This window comes from Lynx rufus, unplaced genomic scaffold (genome assembly GCF_022079265.1).
Source record: "Lynx rufus isolate CCGP_SWC_20201006 ecotype Redwood Valley unplaced genomic scaffold, mLynRuf1.p SCAF_9, whole genome shotgun sequence".
Classification (NCBI taxonomy): Eukaryota; Metazoa; Chordata; class Mammalia; order Carnivora; family Felidae; genus Lynx; species Lynx rufus.
Window position 1 is genome coordinate 74,917,188 of NW_025814897.1, and position 20,936 is coordinate 74,938,123.

General features: G+C 39.1%; 1 protein-coding gene across 4 annotated transcripts in view; it reads left to right on the top strand.

The window, feature by feature from the left end:
• Nucleotides 1–20,936, top strand: part of ZDHHC13 (zinc finger DHHC-type palmitoyltransferase 13) — a 51,917-nt gene that overhangs the window by 16,323 nt on the left and 14,658 nt on the right. For all 4 annotated transcript variants that reach the window (XM_047070836.1, XM_047070837.1, XM_047070840.1 and 1 more), the window contains 8 exons: nucleotides 1,146–1,268; nucleotides 2,951–3,028; nucleotides 5,169–5,313; nucleotides 6,724–6,788; nucleotides 8,432–8,594; nucleotides 8,852–8,977; nucleotides 12,505–12,638; nucleotides 16,031–16,131. In XM_047070836.1, coding sequence (XP_046926792.1) covers nucleotides 1,146–1,268; nucleotides 2,951–3,028; nucleotides 5,169–5,313; nucleotides 6,724–6,788; nucleotides 8,432–8,594; nucleotides 8,852–8,977; nucleotides 12,505–12,638; nucleotides 16,031–16,131 — 935 coding nt within the window. The remainder of the gene's footprint in view (nucleotides 1–1,145; nucleotides 1,269–2,950; nucleotides 3,029–5,168; nucleotides 5,314–6,723; nucleotides 6,789–8,431; nucleotides 8,595–8,851; nucleotides 8,978–12,504; nucleotides 12,639–16,030; nucleotides 16,132–20,936) is intronic.

Genomic DNA, 20,936 nt, shown 5'->3' on the forward strand with positions numbered 1-20,936 from the left:
CTTAAATAACCATCTTAAATATCCCTCAAGTCCATTCCTCCTTTTCCATTCTTACTGCCTCTCTTAGTTCAGGTTCTCATTACCTCCCACCTATTTTTATGTAGAAGAGTCACGCTCTTCTTTTTTTTTTTTTTTTTAAATTTTTTTTTTCAACGTTTATTTATTTTTGGGACAGAGAGAGACAGAGCATGAACGGGGGAGGGGCAGAGAGAGAGGGAGACACAGAATCGGAAACAGGCTCCAGGCTCTGAGCCATCAGCCCAGAGCCCGACGCGGGGCTCGAACTCCCGGACCGCGAGATCGTGACCTGGCTGAAGTCGGACGCCTAACCGACTGCGCCACCCAGGTGCCCAAGTCACGCTCTTCTGATTAGCCTCCATACCACCACAAATGGGATCTTTCTTAGAACTCAAAGTGGGTATGCTTTCCTTTTTAAAATCTTCAGCAGCTTCCCTCCGAACTATGAAGTCTGAAGCTGCATAGCATGGCATAGAGGCCCAAGCAGCCTTTGCCTGCCTCTTTTAGCCTGATCTCTTGCCACTCCCTTTTTTTATGCTTTTATGTTTCTGCTGTGCTAAATTGCTTATATTTCTCTGAACATCCATGCAGTTTCACGTCTCTGGTTTTTATACATGCTCTTTTCTCTGCCTGAAATGCCCTTCCTTCAGCCTATAAAACAGCTTATATATCATGCTTTATCTCCTTCAGGAAGGGCTAATCATTCCTTTCTTTGCTATAATTACACCACGCCCACATCGTATTGTTGAATTTATCCCATTCCAAGTTTGCTGTTAGTCTGTCTCTCTTATTCAGGGATAGGATTGTAGTTAGGGACGAGCATCATACATTCCTGGCATATAGGAAATGATAAAATGAAATTTATTGAGGGAGGGCAAATGTGAATGTTGAAGTTTAATTAAGAAAATCAAGTTCAACTCCACGTGTATCTGTCTGATCAGTTAGTAAATAAAGTTTACTTTTATTGTTTGGCTTAAGAATACATCCTCTTTTTTTTTATTCTTGTTAATTATTGTATCTGTGTTGGCTGAGAGATTAGATAAAGACATGGTAAACGGAATAAATTTTGGTATTTGAAATTATTTTAATGGTATCATTCTGCCTTTTTTTTCCCCCTCTTATTTCAGGTACGGGATTTTTGAACGTTGTAAAGAGTTGGTAGAAGCAGGATATGACGTCAGGCAACCAGACAAAGAAAATGTGTCGCTTCTTCATTGGGCTGCTATTAACAACAGGCTGGATCTTGTAAAGTAAGATGGGCTGTGTGTGTGTTATTAAGTATGTATTTTTTATTCTAGACCTCTTTTCAGTTGTCTTTTTCTTTTAGTACAAGTATGAATGCTGTACCATCTATAATCTTTTATTGTGAATGAATACCTGAAATTTTGTGTTGCATGCATCGGTTATTATCGTGTTGAAAAGGGCTTTATTGACCATCTAGTTCAGGACTCTCACTGGCCCAAAAAGGAAAATTAAAGATAAAGCCATGGGACCCATTGTAAAGATAAAGTTCAGGCAATGAAATGGAATACTGTTGTTTTTGTTTTTTTCTTTTCTAAATAGCCTCTAGGCCCCATGTGGGGCTTGAACTCACAACCGCAAGATCAAGAGTTGCATGCTTTACTGACTGAGCCAGCCAGGTGCCCTGAACATTTTTTGAAAAGGAAAAACGTAACATAAACTGTCTCAGGATAGAACAGAAAGTTTCGTCTAGTTTAGAAAAAACATGGAAATATTTTACTTTGTTAAAATCCCAGGAGGTATGGATGGGTAGGAGAATGATTTAACCATTTTTTAGATTAAATATGGAATACATTTTTAGGTAGACATGTTTGGATTGTATGAAATATTTCCCCTTCATAGAGCACTACTTCCCCATTGTGTGGTTTTTGTTTGTTTCTTTATTTTATACCTTAGCATGTAAATTAAATGTGTGTATGTGAATGTGTATGTATTTTGTATTATATATATTTAAAATCCTTGGGATTTAAGAAAATAAAAATGTACTAAAGTTTAAAATACACTTAAAAAACCACACTTTATAGTCACAGGCAAACACCTTTTCTGTGGAAATAAACTAGTATATTATTTAGATAATATGATATATGAAGTACAACTTTAGCATAATGAGACCACTTCCTGTAAACCACAGAAGAAAAGTCTCTTCATCTTATAGGTTCACTTGATACAGTGTATCACCTCTGTGACCCCAAAATAGGAAGCCAAATACTCAGAATATCTAACTTTTCTGAAAGGATTTTGAATTAAGTTTTTACTACTTACTTTTAGAATTCAATTCCACATAGTAATTTTACAAGTGACATTATTCCACGTTTCTTCTTGTGGGTTAAGTAGAATATCTGTGTGATCCTAAGTGTTTTGAATATAAACCATTTAAAAAATTTTTTTTTCAACGTTTTTATTTATTTTTGGGACAGAGAGAGACAGAGCATGAACGGGGGAGGGGCAGAGAGAGAGGGAGACACAGAATCGGAAACAGGCTCCAGGCTCTGAGCCATCAGCCCAGAGCCTGACGCGGGGCTCGAACTCACGGACCGCGAGATCGTGACCTGGCTGAAGTCGGATGCTTAACCGACTGCGCCACCCAGGCGCCCCGAATATAAACCATTTTAAGAGTGCTGGGTAATTAGAATATATGGTGAGAGTAGTTATCATGCGTTTGGTATGTAAGTTATGATGGAAAGCTTATGACAGCAGGAGTAATTACTGATATGCTAAGACTATTTCACCAGGGATCTGTTTGATGCCTTTGTGTGAATCTCAGACTTCTGTAGGTCTGAGTGTTTCGGGGGAGGGTTATTATTATAATTTCTGTTGTCGTATATTTATTACTAAGAAAAATTGATGTTTTCTTTCTCAGTATGTATTTTAAGTTTTAAATCTTATTTTCATTTATGTCTCCTTTTAATAGGTTTTATATTTCAAAAGGTGCTGTAGTAGATCAGTTGGGTGGAGATTTAAATTCGACACCTCTTCACTGGGCCATCAGGTAAAGATTTCTTGAAACACTGAAATTGCTGTTCAGAGTCACGGTGACTTAAGTTCATTTTCTGAATCTTGTAGACTAGCACTTTCTGGCAGAACTTTCTGTGATGATGGAAATGTTCTATTTTGTGCCATCGAGTATTGTGGCTACTAGCCACATAGGAAATGTGAAATGTGGCTAATGCAACTAAGGAAATGAATTTTTAATTTTATTTAATTTTAACTAATTTGAATTTAAATAGCCAATGTGCCTAGTAACTATCATATCGGGAAACTGCTGTTGTGGGCCATAAGAAAGGCTTTCTTTCCCTTTTTTCCCTTTCATTAAAAAAAGAAAATTATAGTTTTGAGACAGTATATATTTTTTTGTTTAATTTAGGGTCCCACTATGATGCTAAAACTGAAATATGTGTATTATACTTTCTTATAATCAAAATAAGTATCTTTTATAGCTGATCACATGGATAAAGTGATAAGTCAGTGAACTGTAAACTTACTTAGTGTTTTTCTCTGGATTATATTGGCCATTTGAAGCTGAAATTAATATGTGCCTGTCTTGATACTTAATAGTTTCTTCATCTGTCATTTCTTTTTAAAGTTTTATTTATTTTGTGAGAGAGAGATTGGGGGAGGGGCAGAGGGAGAGATGGAATTGGTGCTTACAGTTCCAAGCCCCATGCCGGGCCCGAACTCAAAAAACACAAGATCATTACCTGAGCTGAAGTCGAGAGTCTAGTGCTTAACCAGCCGAGCTAACCAGATGCTCCTCTTCATCTGTCATTTTAATTCCAGTCTCTGGCTGGTGGGGTTGACGTGAACCTAGAACTAAAATGAGTACTTGTTTATTTAAGACAGGAGTGGAATCTTTTTCCCACTGCCCAGAATTTTGAAGAATCTAAGGTTAACCAACTCCTCCCTTTTGAGCAAGTGGGGTGCAATGCTTTACATGGAAAATGAGCCATATTCAAATGTAGAAGTCTGTAGTTCTAAGAATAATATTATCATGGTATATACCTGCAATCTGAATGTTATACCTCAATTCTCATGATTATTTCTTGGTTTTAAAATAACAACAGTGAAGGGGCGCCTGGGTGGCGCAGTCGGTTAAGCGTCCGACTTCAGCCAGGTCATGATCTCGCGGTCCGGGAGTTCGAGCCCCGCGTCAGGCTCTGGGCTGATGGCTCGGAGCCTGGAGCCTGTTTCCGATTCTGTGTCTCCCTCTCTCTCTGCCCCTCCCCCGTTCATGCTCTGTCTCTCTCTGTCCCAAAAATAAATAAACGTTGAAAAAAAAATAAATAAATAAAATAAAATAACAACAGTGAAGTGTACGTGGTTTTGAAGTTTTCATTTTCAGGGGCACCTGGGTGGTTCAGTCAGTTAAGCGTCTGACTTTGGCTCAGGTCCTGATCTCATGGTTTGTGAGTTGGAGCCCAGAGTTGGGCTCTGTGCTGACAGCTCGGAGCCTGTAGCCTGCTTCGGATTCTGTGTTTCCCTCTCTCTCTCTGTCCCTCCCCTGCTCGCACTCTGTCTCTCTCAAAAATAAATAAACGTTAAAAAATTTTTTTTTAAGTTTTTATTTTTAGCATTAGTCACGTATAATTATTATTATTATACATGTATTATTTATACGTTATAGCAACACAAGGTTTGATAATAGATTGGGAGGTTATTAAGTGTATTACCTGCATTCAAGAAGGACTGTCCAGAATAGCCCTAAGTTTGGAGTGTCAAAGTGAAATACATTTGGACAGTCTCCAGTGTTTTGAAAGTCTGTTAGGAAATACTCTTTGTATCGAACCAAAATCTCTCATGTTTTGAAGTTTTTTTTTTTTAATATTTATTTATTTTTGAAAGAGAGAGAGCGAGAGAGAGAATATGAATAAGCAGGGGAGGGGCAGACAGACAGGGAGACACAGAATCCGAAGCAGGCTCCAGGCTCCGAGCTGTTAGCACAGAGCCCGATGTGGGGCTCGAACCCACAAACCACGAGCTCATGGCCTGAACTGAGGTCGGACACTTAACCGACTGAGCCACCCAGGTGCCCCCCAAATCTCTCATGTCTTAGGGATACCAGTTTCTTCCTGAAATTTTTTCTTTTACTGCATGCTGTAGAAAACGGTGTAATTTTTACTCTCTATTTGCAGACAAGGACATTTGCCTATGGTCATATTATTACTCCAGTATGGAGCCGACCCCACTCTCATCGATGGGGAGGGATTCAGCAGCATCCACCTGGCAGTATTATTTCAACACATGCCTATTATAGCGTATCTCATCTCAAAAGGACAGGTATGTTTAGGAACATATCTTATACTCCAGCTGCTGTGAATCTGAAGAGATTGGGAGGATGATTAGTAGTAGGTCTGCCCTCAGTTTTAGAGTATATGTTATGGGTATCAAATATTCAAATATTAGCCCCAGTAAGTCTAGGTATTGAATGCTGCTTTTCCAGCTTCATTGGAGCAAAAAGGACAGGTCATTTAGCTCAGTAACATGTAATAGATGTTTTTGAAACTTGTAAGCCTGTAATAGATTTTCTTATGATCCCAGTAATTTGCAGAGTTTTTCAAAAACATGACTTCAAAAGCCTGTATTTTTCTTCTGGTTGAATGTAGAAATGGTAGTCAGATCACTAAATGAACCCATCATTTGCTTTCATTATTTGAGTGCAAATGGGAGACCAATTTGAATGTGTGCTTCTTATTGTTCTCTAAAGTAATTCCATGAAAAATGACTTGCCTTAAGAGGCATCCATTTATGGCACAGGTTAAATTATAGGGTATTGGCAGTGGGAGTCTCCCTGTCAGCCATACTTGCCTGGGATATGCTTTCTGGTAGCAGAGTGGTTTCTGTATCAGCAGACTTGCCTATAACAGGCGTGGAAACATGTTTGCACAAATGCTGTTGGAATGATTGTGTTCCTTTTAAATAAGCACTTTCTCTCAGACTTAGCCCACTGAAGTAGAATAATTATAACCTCCTGGGTCTCATTTTGGGAAGACGTATGAGGAGGAGCCCTGTTTGCTTCTCCTTGGGCTCTTTCCCAAGTCGTATTCCTCCAAGGCCCAAGAGACACTTCGGTAACTGAAACTCTTTCCTTGACTTGGTTAGAACCATTATTGTGCACCTCAAACACGGGCGCATTTTATTAAAAGGAGCATATCCTTATGGAGATATGGTTTCTTTCCCCACCCCCACCTCCATATTATAAAAAATAGAAAAGAACTTTTCATGTTTTAGTCTTTGAAACATAAGTCCAAAATTACAATGAGTTGTCTCAGAAAAGATAGAGGTTTCATTGTCACTGGAAGTGTTTACATGGAGACTGGGTGGCTTTGTGTAAGACATGATAATCTGAATTACTGTGTCAGGTAAGGTCTAAACTAGATGACTCCTAAGGTCTCTTATATCTGATGGTGATTGTCAGCATTTTCCTCTTTCCCTTCGCTTTCTTCCATTCACATCATGCAACACTTTGAAACGTATATTCAGATTTTTCCTTTATGAGTATTTTGTAGAAATCAATGGATTTTCACCCTTTGGGTGAGGAGCAGAACACTGTTTTGTTCAAATGATATCAGAACACTTCTTGTAAAAGCAATGGTGATGTTGAATGTATTAAAGAGATACTTCTATTAAGAGAAGAGAGAATTTTGACTGTGTTTACAGTTAGGCTGATTGACTCTTCTTTTCGAACAGAGTGTGAATATGACAGATTTAAATGGGCAGACACCTCTCATGTTATCAGCTCACAAAGTACTTGGGTAAGTAAGTCTAACTGACTTGCCTTTTTCTGATTCTTGGTTCTAACAATTTCTTTTCTGTGTGTATAATTTTAAGTAGCCTAGTCTATGTTGAGATGATACTACATTCTGAAGATTTTCTACCCTGTGACTGTGGTATGAACGTTTAATGTAGTTACGGCTAGAAAAGCACCACTGAAATAAAATTTCTCTTCTGATAGCTTTGGGGAACAATTTGAAAACTGCTAATAAGAAAAAAATTTCCTTATAGAGCAGGTAGAGATTTTATAGTATATGCTGTGAACATGGCTTATATTTCTCAGTTTGCATTTTTTTTTTTTAATTTTTTTTTTTCAACGTTTATTTATTTTTGGGACAGAGAGAGACAGAGCATGAACGGGGGAGGGGCAGAGAGAGAGGGAGACACAGAATCGGAAACAGGCTCCAGGCTCTGAGCCATCAGCCCAGAGCCCGACGCGGGGCTCGAACTCCCGGACCGCGAGATCGTGACCTGGCTGTAGTCGGACGCTTAACCGACTGCGCCACCCAGGCGCCCCTCTCAGTTTGCATTTTTAAAAAAAAATGACTACAGGTTTAAATGTTCTCAAAGTTTGAAATCGAGATGATAAAATCTTCTTTCCAGACAACAGTATGTTTTAAGTTTCTCTGACATTGTTGACTGCTCTGAAAATAGCAGATTTTGAATATCTATGAATATGAGTATGGTCTGTTTATATGTTTCTATCAGGTACTTACATGTTTAAGTTTTTCTGTTTGTTTATAAACACATGTGATTAATGGCCACCATGTAGTCTAACTTCTGGTATTCTTCTGTTCAAATACTTGCTACAGTTTTGCCTTTATGAATTTGTGTTGTGCTTAATTTCTGATTCTACTTTTACTTAGGATTTCTCTCCTAGGATCCAAGGTAGTTGTGATGCCATTTCCTTTTGATCACGGAGTGCTGGGGCTGAGGGTTGAATTTTGTTAAAAAGCATTTTGTCTTTTTCGCCGACAACTCTGAGGTCAGATAATAGTGTTTAAAGATGTTGATAGAATAAGTAAAATAGAATACTGCTTTATTAAAAGAATCTTTTGAGTAGTCATGAAGGAAGAGAAGGTATTTATGGTAAAGTAAAAATATTTTATTGAACTCTGCCTTTTAGTCCATAGGTTTCTAAGATAAATGAATGTTTTAGGACATTATTTATGCCTGTTTTATTTAATAATTGGTTAAAGGAAGCATGGAAGTCAGCTTTTGGTTTATCTCCTCAAATATAGTGTTGCGTACATTTAGTTTTTAATTAGATAAATAACATAGCATTGGCCCAAGTTAAATTCACAATAAAAAAAAAAAAAGGTAAGCACTACAATAACTACATGAAAGTAAAAGTTTGAAAAACAAAAGCAGTTATTCCAGCATATTGATGTTGAAATTACCGTATTTGTATTGCCGACTATCACATAATAGATGTCTTTTTTTGGAGGTGCATCTCTCCTATTAGCCCCTGGAATAGAACTCTGCACAAAGAAGTTTCTCGATCTTCAGAATACTTAACTGAGTGGTTAATTTATATGTTAGCTTAAAAGATTCATTATTTGCATTTACCTTTCAACTCATTCATCTCTCTAATACTCCTTGGTATTTTATTGTTTTGAGACAGGCCAGAACCAACTGGATTTCTTTTAAAGTTTAATCCTTCTCTCAGTGTGGTTGATAAAATACACCAAAACACTCCACTCCACTGGGCAGTTGCAGCGGGAAATGTTAATGCTGTAGATAAACTTTTGGAAGCCGGTTCTAGCCTGGACATCCGAAATGTTAAGGTATGACCAGGTATTTATCTCCTTTAGTTTATTATATATTCAGTTAGAAAATTAGTACATCAACATAAACATAAGCTATACATATATTTTTCAATTACCACAAGATAAATAACCAACGACAGTAACTGACTACTTCCAGAATGAATACACTGAGTCTATGATTCTGCTGATTTCTTGTACAATATTTAACACCCATACTCTTATCAAAAATATAATTGAACTTTCTCTCTCTCACTCTCTCTTTTTTTTTTTTTAAGGGCGAAACACCTCTTGATATGGCTCTACAAAACAAAAATAGGCTCATTATTCACATGCTAAAAACAGAAGCCAAAATGAGAGCTAACAAAAAGTTCAGACTCTGGAGGTGGCTGCAGAAATGCGAGGTATTTTCATATGGGTCCTGTTCTGTGGGCCATAAGAACCGTTTTATTCATTTGTGTTTCTGTTTTTAAGGCAAATCAGGGGGGAAACCAGGATGAAACCAGGAAGTTGGCTTAGGGCTGCATTATATCCACTGGTCACATCTGCCCCATGTGTCCCATAGCCCAGAGTTGGAAGTGTGGCACTTTCATTGGCAATTTACTATTGGTCCTCAGCTAGATGGCTCTAAAGCTACATGTTATCTTGTGAATATCATAGCAGACTTCCACATTTACTTAATGAATGAATTGAAACAGATGGTTTAAATTCTTAGAGTAGCAAGAGGAAAATTTGTTTTTACTGAAAATCTTTTTCAAGGGGCAAACAGTAGCATTCAATGTTTTGTTAGAATCATGAGGAGTTAGCAGATTTCACAAAATGAAAACATCTAGAATTTCAAGAGATGACCCCCAGTTTTATGCTTTGTTCAACTTGGCAGTTCTTCTGAGTGATGTCCTCCTGAACTTAACAGTTAAACTGATGGGGAAAGTTAAGAAGTTCAGCTTATTCTCATAAAAATCCAGCCCTAGTAGTGTCGTATTAGTCATAATTCAAATTATTAAAATGGGGTGTTGAACTGATTCTGTTTTTAATGTTTTCAGATATGAAAGACGGCATCATCTTTTCTAATGATGATTAGTAATTATACTTTCAGAACGATTCTAAATTCACAGAGCCCAGATTTCTCTGCAGAGGTTCATTATGAATACTGCATCTATTTTGCATTCAGGCGTGTAGAGGGAGAGAGGAAAAAGTAACTGCTACTCCTCAGTATCCTTTGCCAGCTCCTCTGCTTCTCCCCTATCCTTATTGGTAGGGTGACCCAAGATTTTGTTCTTGGACCTCTTTTGGTGATCTCATGCACCTCCGTGGCGTTAAATGCCGTGTGTGTATTGACAGCTCCCAAAGTTATCTTCAGTCCAGATCTTTCCAGACTCCTATATCGAATTACCTACTTGACTTATCCAGTTCAATGTCTTATAGATATCTCCAATATACATATCCAAAACTGAACTCCTGATCTTTTTCCCACCCCGCCCCAACTACTCCATCTACAGCCTGTCCCTTCTCAGTAGGTGGCAACTCCAGTCTTCAGTCATTTTTGTCTTTTCTCTGTCATGCCATGTATCCAGTCCATTAGGAAAACACATTGGCTAATTCTGCCCTCAGTATATATCCAGAATCTGATCTCTTCTCACTGTTCCACCAATGGCATTTTGGTCCAGCCTCCAGTGTCTTTCCTGCGGCTTACTGCAGTTGTCTGTCATCCCCCTGCTCCCACTCACTTCTAGTCCATTCCCAGCTGAGCAGCCAGGTGAATCTTTTTTTTTTTTTTTAACTTATTTTTGAGGCAGGGGAAGGGGCAGAGAGAGAGGGAGAGAGAGGATCTGAAGTGGGCTCTGTGCTGACAGCAGAGGCCCCGATGCAGTGTAAACTGTGAGATCATGGCCTGAACTGAAGTTGGATGCTCAACTGACTGAGCCACCCAGGCGTCCACTGATGAATCTTTTAAAATGTAGGTCAGATCCTGTCATTCATCTGCTCAGAATCCTGTGATGTCTCCCCCTTTCCCCTAGAATAAAAGCCCAAGTCCTTTCAGTGACTTACGAGGCCCTGTGTGATCCAGCTGTTTATATGCTATTAAACCACTTAATACATTTGGCTGTCATCTTCTGCTAGAATTTAAGCTCCATGAGAGAAAAACCTTAAATTCATGATGTGTCCCAAGTGCTTAGAACAGTGCTGCAGCATATAGTGTACAATGGAATATTTATTGAGTGAGTAAATAGTGTGGCTCATTTATGAGTGTTATATCTGGGATTGAACTTTGAGATCCAGGGGCTCCTGGGTGGCTCAGTTGGTTGAGCATCTGACTCTTCATTTCAGCTCAGGTCATGATCCCAGGGTCATGGGATCAAGCCCTGTGTTGGGCTCTGCAGTGGGCATGGATCCTGCTTGGGATTCTCTCTCTCCCTTTGCCCTTCTTCCCCACTTGTGTGCTCTCTCTCTTTCTCTCTTTCTCAAATTAAAAAGAAAGAAAAAATTTGAAATCCATATTTAATTCTTATTTCTGTTCTGAGATTATGTTGCTCATAGATTCTAAGTTTACTACCTTTAAAAAAAATCTAAACTTGATTACCTTGCAAATTAGATTTAGGATTTTATTTTTTTTAATTTTTATATATTTTTTTAAAGTTTATTTATTTTGAGGGAGACAGAGACAGCATGAGCCGGGGTGAGAGGGGTCATAGAGAGGGGTAGAGACAATCCCAAACAGGCTCCGCACCGTCTGCCCAGAGCCCGACACGGGGCTCAAACTCACGAACTGTGAGATCATGACCTGAGCTGAAACCAAGAGTCAGACATTTAACTGATATAGGACTTTAAAAGATTTGATAGCATTTGAAAGTATTCATCCTCAGAACACTTAGAGAAATAAAAGTGGAAGAAAATAGGGCAGAATATATTTTTTCCCTTTGCCGTTGCAAAAGCCTTACTGGCTTCCAAGGTCATGTATATCGCAGTTAAGGGACTGCATTGCAGAAATGTGGTGCCTGGCTTCAGTACAGACAGTCACACTGTTGGTTCATAGACATTTCATTCTTTTCACTTTGCCGGCATAAACCTAAATGATTAGCATCCCAAGGACATGTTTCAGTCTTTGGCCTCCGTGTGACATTTGACAACTGAGAATTACTCCTTTCTTGAAACTTGAATCTTCCTTGGCTTTGCTGGGACCTTTCTCCTGTGTTCACGTCCTGCCTTTCTGGTCACACCAGTCACTCTTCGTTACCTTTAACAACTTAACTTTTTTCCCCTTCAGCGTTTGTGTTGGCGAAGATTCTGCCCCTTTCTACCTTGCACACAGTCCTTGGGATGTTACTGGTTCATGGCTTTCCAGATTATATACTGATGAATACAAAGTTTTCTCCTGGGTGGTCGACTGCTTTTCTGACTGCCTCCTGGCTATCTCCCCATAGGCATCTGAAATTCCACATGCCTCCAACTGTCGTCTTTTCTGCGGACTTGTTCCCTCTGACCTTTATTAAGGGATGGCACCATCTGGTGTCCAGGCTGGAACTGCTGCACTCTCCACCTTGAGCCTTGGGTGTCCTGATTTTTGTGTGGTCCCTTTGTTTTGCTTTGTGCTTTCTGACCTACAATACTGTTTGAAAGAAATTATTTTTAAAAATGTCAGCTCTCATTAGCACTCCTCTGAAAGACCCCTGTTTCTTGGAGGGGAAGAAAGCACAAGAAAACATGTTTAGGCAATATTTTATAAAATCTAAGGTTTTTAAAGGATTGTTTCCAAGATTGGTAATTTTCTCAGACTTCACATTTACTAATCAGCAATTTTGAAGAACAACTGTGTTCTGCTGTTGTATTAATAGTTATATATTTCAGAAGAAGTTCTTCTGTGGTACTAATCATTATTGGATACTTAGGAGGTGAAATCCATAAGGTTCTAAAATTCTGAATCTCTTAATAGCTCTTCCTGCTGCTGATGCTTTCTGTGATTACCATGTGGGCTGTTGGATACATACTGGACTTCAATTCAGATTCTTGGCTTTTAAAAGGATGTCTTCTAATAACATTGTTTTTTCTGACATCTTTGCTTCCAAGGTGTGTATATTAGTCTTTGCAAGGCTGGTTATTGCATTTCCGTGTGATTGTTTATTTCTGTTAATTAGCTGAAATCGCAGTTTTTACTGAGCTCTGAATGTTATTTACCACATAGAAACGTCTTCAGGGGTGGTGGGAGGGAAGGGCTTTGGTAGCATATGATTTGGCTAAAAGCAGATTGGTCAACCCAGTAGTTTGATTGAATTGGCAACTGGTAGGAAATAAAGACCCTAGCTCATTTTTTGAATGGTTGATTTTGGTAAATAATGAGATTTTTGTAAGTGTTTTGCATCTTGAAGCACTTTTGCCCACTTTTCAGAAATTGTGTTTTTTTCTTGATCGGAATTCATTTTAAGCTCGTTATTTTTGCTTTTAAGGTTTTTTAGTTGAAACGACCTAACTGAAATGTAGGAAATTATAAAATGGTAACTGTGGGATGGCTCTATTTTTAGGAAAACATACATGATTGTATTTAGTCATGGTTAAGGGTCAAGTTGCCTGGATTCAAGTCAGGCTTTACCACACAGCAGTCTGACCTTTAGCAAGTTGCTTTACCTCTCTGTGCCTCACTTTTTTCATCTATAAAAATGAGGATAATAGTTGTGACAATGCCTGCTTTATGGTTAAGACATGTACAATGGCTGGAACCATGGCTCACACACAGTACCCAGCAGTCATACCACACCCCAGTCTCTTCCTGCTTTCAGTAAAATGGCATCCAGTTCCCCGTGTGAATAACGACTGTCATCCTTGGATTACTGTTGTGTTCCATTCTTCCCTTCCCACATCCAGCTCATCACCACGTCCTTCCTGTTCTTTCTCCAGTTGGTCAGCTCTTATCCCTGATTTATAGTTCATCCCCACTTAGCAATCAGGGTGGTCTTTTTAAAAGGCAAACAGTTTCCTTTTTTTCTCTCTGCTTAATGGCTTCCACTGACTTTTCTGCGTCTTCAAAATAAAATCCAAACTCCTTGCCTGTGAGGTGTCATGTGATTCGATCTCTCCCTTTGGACTTCATCTCTTTCCTCTCTTCCCTTCTCTGCTCTTCTGCCCCCTTTCTGTTTCTAAAGCACATTGAGCTCATGCCTCTCCTGGGCCTTGACTCTTGCTTAGGTCTTTGTCTGAAGTGTTCTGATACCGTATCGTTTTAGAGCAGGAGACACAGCCATTCAGGCCTCAGGACCAGTGTCACCTCCTTAGGCCATCCCTGAATAACTCTGCATCACCCTGTTTGATTTTCTTCATGGCACTTACTCACCGTTTCCTGGAATGTTAAGGCCCATGCAAGCAGGAAATGTTTCTCTTTTCAATTTTCAGTAAATGTAAACTTTCATTTACTGAATGAAAGAAAAATGTAAAGTATGATGATGATCCGTAGAAAAGGATCTAAAAGGATCTCTCTTCAGGGTGTGATGTTGAGTATTCCTATGCCTTTTTTTGCTTGCCAGCATTTTCTGGAATAAGCATGAGCTGCTTGAGTAATAAGGAAAAACAAAATATTAGAGGAATCTTACCTCTTGGTCACTCAAGAGCAAGACGGTTGGAAATGAATTAGAATATAAGTGTAAAGTAAAAACTTATATTTCTGAAAAATAACAAAATGCCTAAAATTGTCTGCTGTACAGAAAACTTATAACTTAGAGATATTTATACATTTTCCACTAAGTAGATTGTGAGTTGGTTGCCAAAGAAATTTTAAGCCAAATCACCAGAAATCGCAATGATCACTTTGGGGTTTTTGTGTTTTCTCTTTCAGAGAGAAAGCAAGAGCTGACAGTATCTACTCACCTAGGATAGGAGCATTTGAGATTTTGTTTGTTTCAGTAGAAACCAACATTGTACAAAAGTTTACAGGAAACTTTTATTTTTGCTGACAGTGAGTGGAGGGCTTTGTATGCTAGACTTGGCATATGGACACGATTCAAATGGGACACAAATGCATATGGCAGCTTTATCCATACTGCTTTTATTTCATACCCTTCTGTAGAGACCGCGTCTCATGGAGGTAGGCAGCTGCAAACTTCTACTCTTCTTTAAGCTCCAGGCGCAGTTGCCTGTTGATCCAGGCTGCTACGTGATGCCTGTTCAAAGCACACAGGTCGTGGTAGCAGACGCTTACAAATTAGGTAGTTCACTGCACTGCTTAATTCATTCAGACACATCTGCGCTGCCTAATCTCAGGCAGGTCATGCTGTGGACGTTATGTGGGCTCTATTTGGCCTGTTCTGGTCGCGTATTATGTGCCCGAGGCTTGGAACCTTCAGTTTTTCTCAAATATTTTATCATAATTATACTTCTGATCTTGATAGCTTTTAAAGAATCCCTTTCTTACCCATCATCAACCATTATTTTTTCCTGGTATAAATTTTAAAACAGATCCAGGTAAACCATATTCCTGCATGGATTTACTCTATTGAATATTTAACATGAAAGACAGATTTTTTTTTCTTTTGAAGCTACAGTATTAACATTTGAGTAAGTTCTGTGCGGACTTTCACGTTGCTCGTTACCCAAGCGAGAGGGTTAGTGTTTGATGACTAAGGCCACTTTCAGCCTTTATTTCTTCTTTTTATGTTCAGTGTCCGCTTCTCAAGCTGGTTGTGGGATAAAGCTGCTTAAGGTCGTGTGCATCTGTTATGGTTTAAAAATATACTGCTAGCCTCCAGAAGAAAGCTTGTTAAATGTGAAGGTGAATCTCCGAAGTATTTAAAATTTTTGCATTTTGGAATATTTGAAAATATGATATGCCAAAAAGAGAACTACAAATGTGATATTTTTCAATAGAAATAAAGATTCACTGCAAATAGAAAGTTATTGGGAATGAAATAATGTAGAAGTTAGTTTTAAGGACTGGAACATGCATTTCTTGAGTGCTTTACTTTTCTCATGGGTACAGTGGGGTTGAGATGGTGGCAAACTCTTGTTTTTTTAATACTTTTTTTAATGTTTATTTATTTTGAGAGAGAAAGAGTTTGAGTGGGGGAGGGCAAGCGAGAGAGAGAGAGAGATTGAGAGAGAGAGAGAGAGAGAGAGAGAGAGAGAATCCCAAGCAGGCTCTGTGCTGCCAGTGCAAAGCCCAATGTGGGGCTCGATCTCACGAACCTTGACATCATGGCCTGAGCTGAAATCAAGAGTCGGTAGCAGGTCGTGGTAGCATTAACCATGCTTATCCATTTGAGCTTCACCATTTGAGCCACTCAGGCGCCCCACAAACTCTTAATTACTATGTGGAAAGTGGCACATTGGAAGCACTCGGTACTAAAAGCTGTTATTGTTGTTACTTAAGGGAATCGTTATTATTACTGCTATTATTTAAGGGGATTTAGAGCTAAAATTAATATGAACCCTACCTGTTTTTACTAATACCATATGTTTATCCTTTTTTCTTTTAGGTTCTTGGTCGGGTATAAGAGTCTCATCTACTTACCAACAGTCTTCCTGCTAAGTTCCATTTTTTGGATATTTGTAACGTGGTTCATCTTATTCTTTCCTCATATCCTTCCAGCTGAAATTTAAATACACATCCCATTTTTCCTTTAAACAATAGTAATGCCATAGTTAGAAATGTAGATATTAGAAGAGATCCAGGGACTATAACTCATATTTGTATGCATTTTAATTATTTTGGTTGAAGATATTTCATGTTGAAAATCTGCTCAATTCTGGAAATAATCTCCAGACACACCATGGAAGCAGTAGTGTCTAGCATTTATTACTCAGAGGATAGAAACAATAGAGTGAATTATTGTTTTACTTGGACCCGTGAAAATTTGTCGTATTGCCTTGAGATACTCTCCTCAAGGTCAGCAGGTTCTTTTAACTTGGTTGGCAGTTACAGTTGATTAATAAATCTTCTGGGTGCCAAGATGGTCTATAGGGGAGGGATGTTTGGAGAAATGTGTCCTCCTCAGCAGTGGCCAGTGCAGTGTTCCTGTCCAGAGCAATGGATTCTCGTCTACAGTAAAAATACATTTACATTGCCACCCAGACCGAATGTGAAACAGAAAACGATACTCCTAACGTGTGCTTTACTGTGAAATTCTGTAAATGAACTGTAAATGAACCACTTAATTCTTCCATGAACTGCTAATGGATTGGCAGCACATGGTTTCAAATAAAAAAAACTCATCCAAGAGATAGGTTTATCACTCGAAGAGCTGGGCTCAGGCCACGGCCAGCTTAAGCGTGTGTTGTGCTCTTCGAGGAGAGTTCTTGGTTTATAGCTAAAGCTGCCATTAGGAGGGAGGCATTTTCTCTAATTTTTTATCTTCCCACCTCTTTCCAAGTTCCCTTTTCCCCTTCCAGAGACTCTAGGAAGCCATTATAACCTTGTTTTCTTTACAGGGTAGGAGAAGAAAGAATGTGGTGGATAGAAATGTACCTGTAAACATATTCCTTTAACTTCTGTGTTATGTGTCCTTCTGGTAATGGCATTTTTAAAAAGAAAGATGGTGTTTGTGGGAGAAATGCATACAATCAATTCAGGAATATTCTTTTCGTAGAAATCAATGTGAAGTGAAGAAGCATATGAGTTCTCAGAGGGCATATATCTCCTTTCATTATAGCATGTTTATACTTTAATGATATTTGTTTCTGAGCATTTTCTCTAATATTTTTCAAATTCCTTTAATGTAAATGAATGGGGTAGCATACCATGGAGTTCATTTGACTTTTATCAAAAGATGTTATTACACAAAGCCTTTGTCTCATGATTAATGATTTGGGGCAGCTTTTTAAGCACTAGTCTTACTGCCACTAGTTATTGAAGGCTTGCATGATATTATGTGTTATAAAAATACTTTATAAGTAACCACAAGTGTATAAAACAACAGGACAATATACACCCCAAATTATTTGCGGAAATCTCAAGCCTGATAAATTCTAGGATAAGTGACATGATTCTGAGAAGGGATGGCTAATATTTTTGTTGACCAACCCATGTGGCAGGGGAGTAAACACAGTTTTAGATTTGTGTTCCCTGATGATTTTTTTGCAGAATCTATATCAACAAGAAAGTAACTCCACTGTGGTTTTGCAAGCCTCGATCACAGAACCTCATATTCAGTTGAGTTTAATTGCAAGCGGCTCACCATTTGCGAAGATGCCATTACCTCAGAAGAACTGATTTCCAAAGCTAGACAGACTCTTATGTCGGAGTTGATGAGATGGGATCTTTTACTTGCGTGTACAGCAGAAAGCCCTTTGATCTAGGCAGCCATATGCACCTGCTACGGGTGAGTGCATGTCAGTCAGTAGGTGGCACACTTTGCCATCAGATCAGTGTCTTCCAAGCTGAACGGTAAATGTCGTGTGGACTGCCCCGGGTGTGACCGGAGGTGCTGCGCTCAGTTCTGAGTAGACGAATCTTGTCCCAGGTTTTGCCAAGTCTGGGCTTCCCCTCTCACGGTCCTTTATGGGAAAAGTGTCTGGGGCACTGTGGAAAGAGTACTATCTTTGCCATCAGAGTGAGTTTGACTTTGGCTCTCTTTCTTAGGTACCACTGGGCACATTATTGAATTTCACCGAGTCTCAGTTTTTCTGTTAAAAACAACAACAAGAAAAAAAAACCCGAGGGATAACAGTACCAAATTTGTGGGATGGCTGCAAGGAATGCTATGATGTCTGTAAAATGCTGACCACGGTCCTCATTGCATAATGGGCATTTTGTAAATAATACCTATTCTGTTATTATTCACTCTCCTGAATAAACTCTGTGTAGAAGGCTGCATGTTGAAATTAATTTTAAGGGAGACTCTGGACTGGTTCCTCAGATGATCCCTTCCTTTTGGTGCTTTTTTATATGTTCAGCAAGTAATGTATTTGGCTTTTATGAGGCAGGATCAGGTGGAAGAGATAGGACCTTACTGATGAGTTTGGAGATGAGATGAAGACTCAGGAAAGAAATGGTGAAGCACGGAACGCTACGTCTGTGATTCTGGCATGTTCCAGATCAGGTGCAAAAGAGCAAGAGCTTTGACTGAAAGCCTGGTGTGGGGAGTGACACAGGTGTCAAGGGAGCCACTGTATTCCCTAGTAGTACAAGGATTTGAGTCCACACAAAGGACAACAGCCATCTCACTGTCCCCGGCACTGGTCAGTACAACCCCGCAGTGTGCTTGTTCTGATTTGAATTCTGTTGTTTTAAGAGAAACATTGACAGATGGGAGCACAAGTGGAGGAGCATGACCAAGAAACTGTACTGTACAAGGAACAATGTTGCTGCTTATCCTGGAGGTGTGAGCACTGCCTTCCAATGTCAAGTGTTTGGAAGTCCATCATTTGTAAGCCAACGTATTGTATGGAATGGACGTTGGATAAAAATTTATTGAACAAATGAGGAATAAGCTTCTATAGGGTAGATCTAAGGACAGCTATAGTGTAGATCTTTAGCATAGAGCTAAAGGATCTAAAGAAGGAAAACCGGTTAGTCCAAGTTCCAGGAAGGCAGATTTCACTTGAAGAGCTGGGCTCCATATTGAGAGACTTGAACTGCAAAGAGTCACAAGCTAACTGGAGAGGCTGAGCAGTCTATAAATAACTATAAGGTCTAAGTGCCACAGAACAGGCATTTTAGACTCAGGGAAGGGAAAGAATCCTTTCGCTGTAGGGAATCGGGAAAGACCTGCAAGGGGAGGGAGAATAAAGTTAGACTTGGATGTCCTAAAAGTGTGTTTCTGGAAGTATATGGGGGCAGTGGGGAGCATTTGAGGTTAATGAACCACACAAAGCAAGGGCATGGAAGCAAGGAACATTTGGCTTTCCTATGAGGGGTTCGATGCATTCATTTTACTTAGAGAGGATCCAGTGATTCTCCTGGGATTTGTTTTGAAAGTTATTCAGAACAGGAGGCCAAAGTTCAGTCACTTCAATATGCAGAATCATGTGATTCAACTGAGTGTATTTTTGAGAATGTGTTGTGTTTTGATCAAGATTTTGTGGAAAGAAAACAGGATGTGATTCTTTAAAGGCCTTGACCTATGTGCTCTTTATCAGTGTTGTTAATCCAATCTAAGTAAGCTTCATTTGTTAGAATTTCATTTCACACAACACTTCTAGATCCTATGTATTTCTTAAAGCCAGGCCCTTCTGCAGACAAAGTGATAACCTAACTTTTGTTTTTTTCCTCTAAATATTTATTTATTTTGAGAGAGAAAGAACAAGCAGGGGATGGGCAGAGAGAGAGGGGAGAGAGAATTTCAATCAGGCTCCTTGTTGTCAGTGCCAAGCCTGATGTGGGGCTTGAACTCATGAACCGTGAAGTCATGGCTTGAGCCAAAATCAAGAGTTGGGCACTCACTGAGCCGCCCAGGTGCTCCCAAACTGATAAACTAATAAACCAACAAGATTTGTTCCTGCCTACCTGAACCAGATGTGGTTGTGCTAGTTTTTGTGGGTCACAGCAGTGCTTCTTAAACTCTGTTGTGCATGTGGATCCCCTGAGGATCTTGTTAAAATCCAGAGTCTGGTTCTGCAGGTCTGGGGTGAAGTCTGAAGTGACGCCTTTCTCGCAAACTCCCAGGTAAAGCCATTGCTGTGAGTCTATGGACCACACTTTGAATAGCGAGGGTTTAGAGTCTGTTTTATGGCTGCCTTTTCCACTCCAAAGTTTGGCACAAGACAGCCTGATAATACCTTGGAAGGCAGATGTGGTTACTGTGTTGGTAATGACTTAAACTGGGCAAGGAGAATTGGTTTACTACTGGTATACTGGCTTATTACTTACTGCACCTTCATTTGTCTTTCCCTGGATCAAAGTTTTACTTTTTATACAAAGAATTTGTACTGCTTCAAAAACATTTCCAAGTGGGCAATATTTATCCTTGAAATACTTTTTATCTTAATGTGTCTATAGTATCTTCCTTTCCCAAAATAGTACTTGATTTGTAATTAATTTGCAAAGAGCAGTTTTTTAAATTTCTAAACCGCTACAGCCTAATACAGTGACAGGCATTAATTAAACTTGCCATTAGTAAATTTTTGCAAGCATTTATCTAATGTATAAGGAAATATTTTTAATTGGAATCTCTGAATCAAGTGGTTTGTTTCTTTGAATGATTTTGTTAAAATGACTGATAATTATTCTTTTAGATGCTTACAGGAGAGCCATGGTAACACCATTAGAGATGAACTTATTTGGATCTTGAATGTTTTTCAGTTCTCAGGATGTTCCTTATATATTGCAACCATTCCTGTCAATAATTTTTGTATGAGTTTCAGCTAATTAGAAGGGATTAATTATTAGCCAATTATGAGCAAATCCCTGTGGGATTAGAACATAGGATGGGGTCAGGTTTGGGG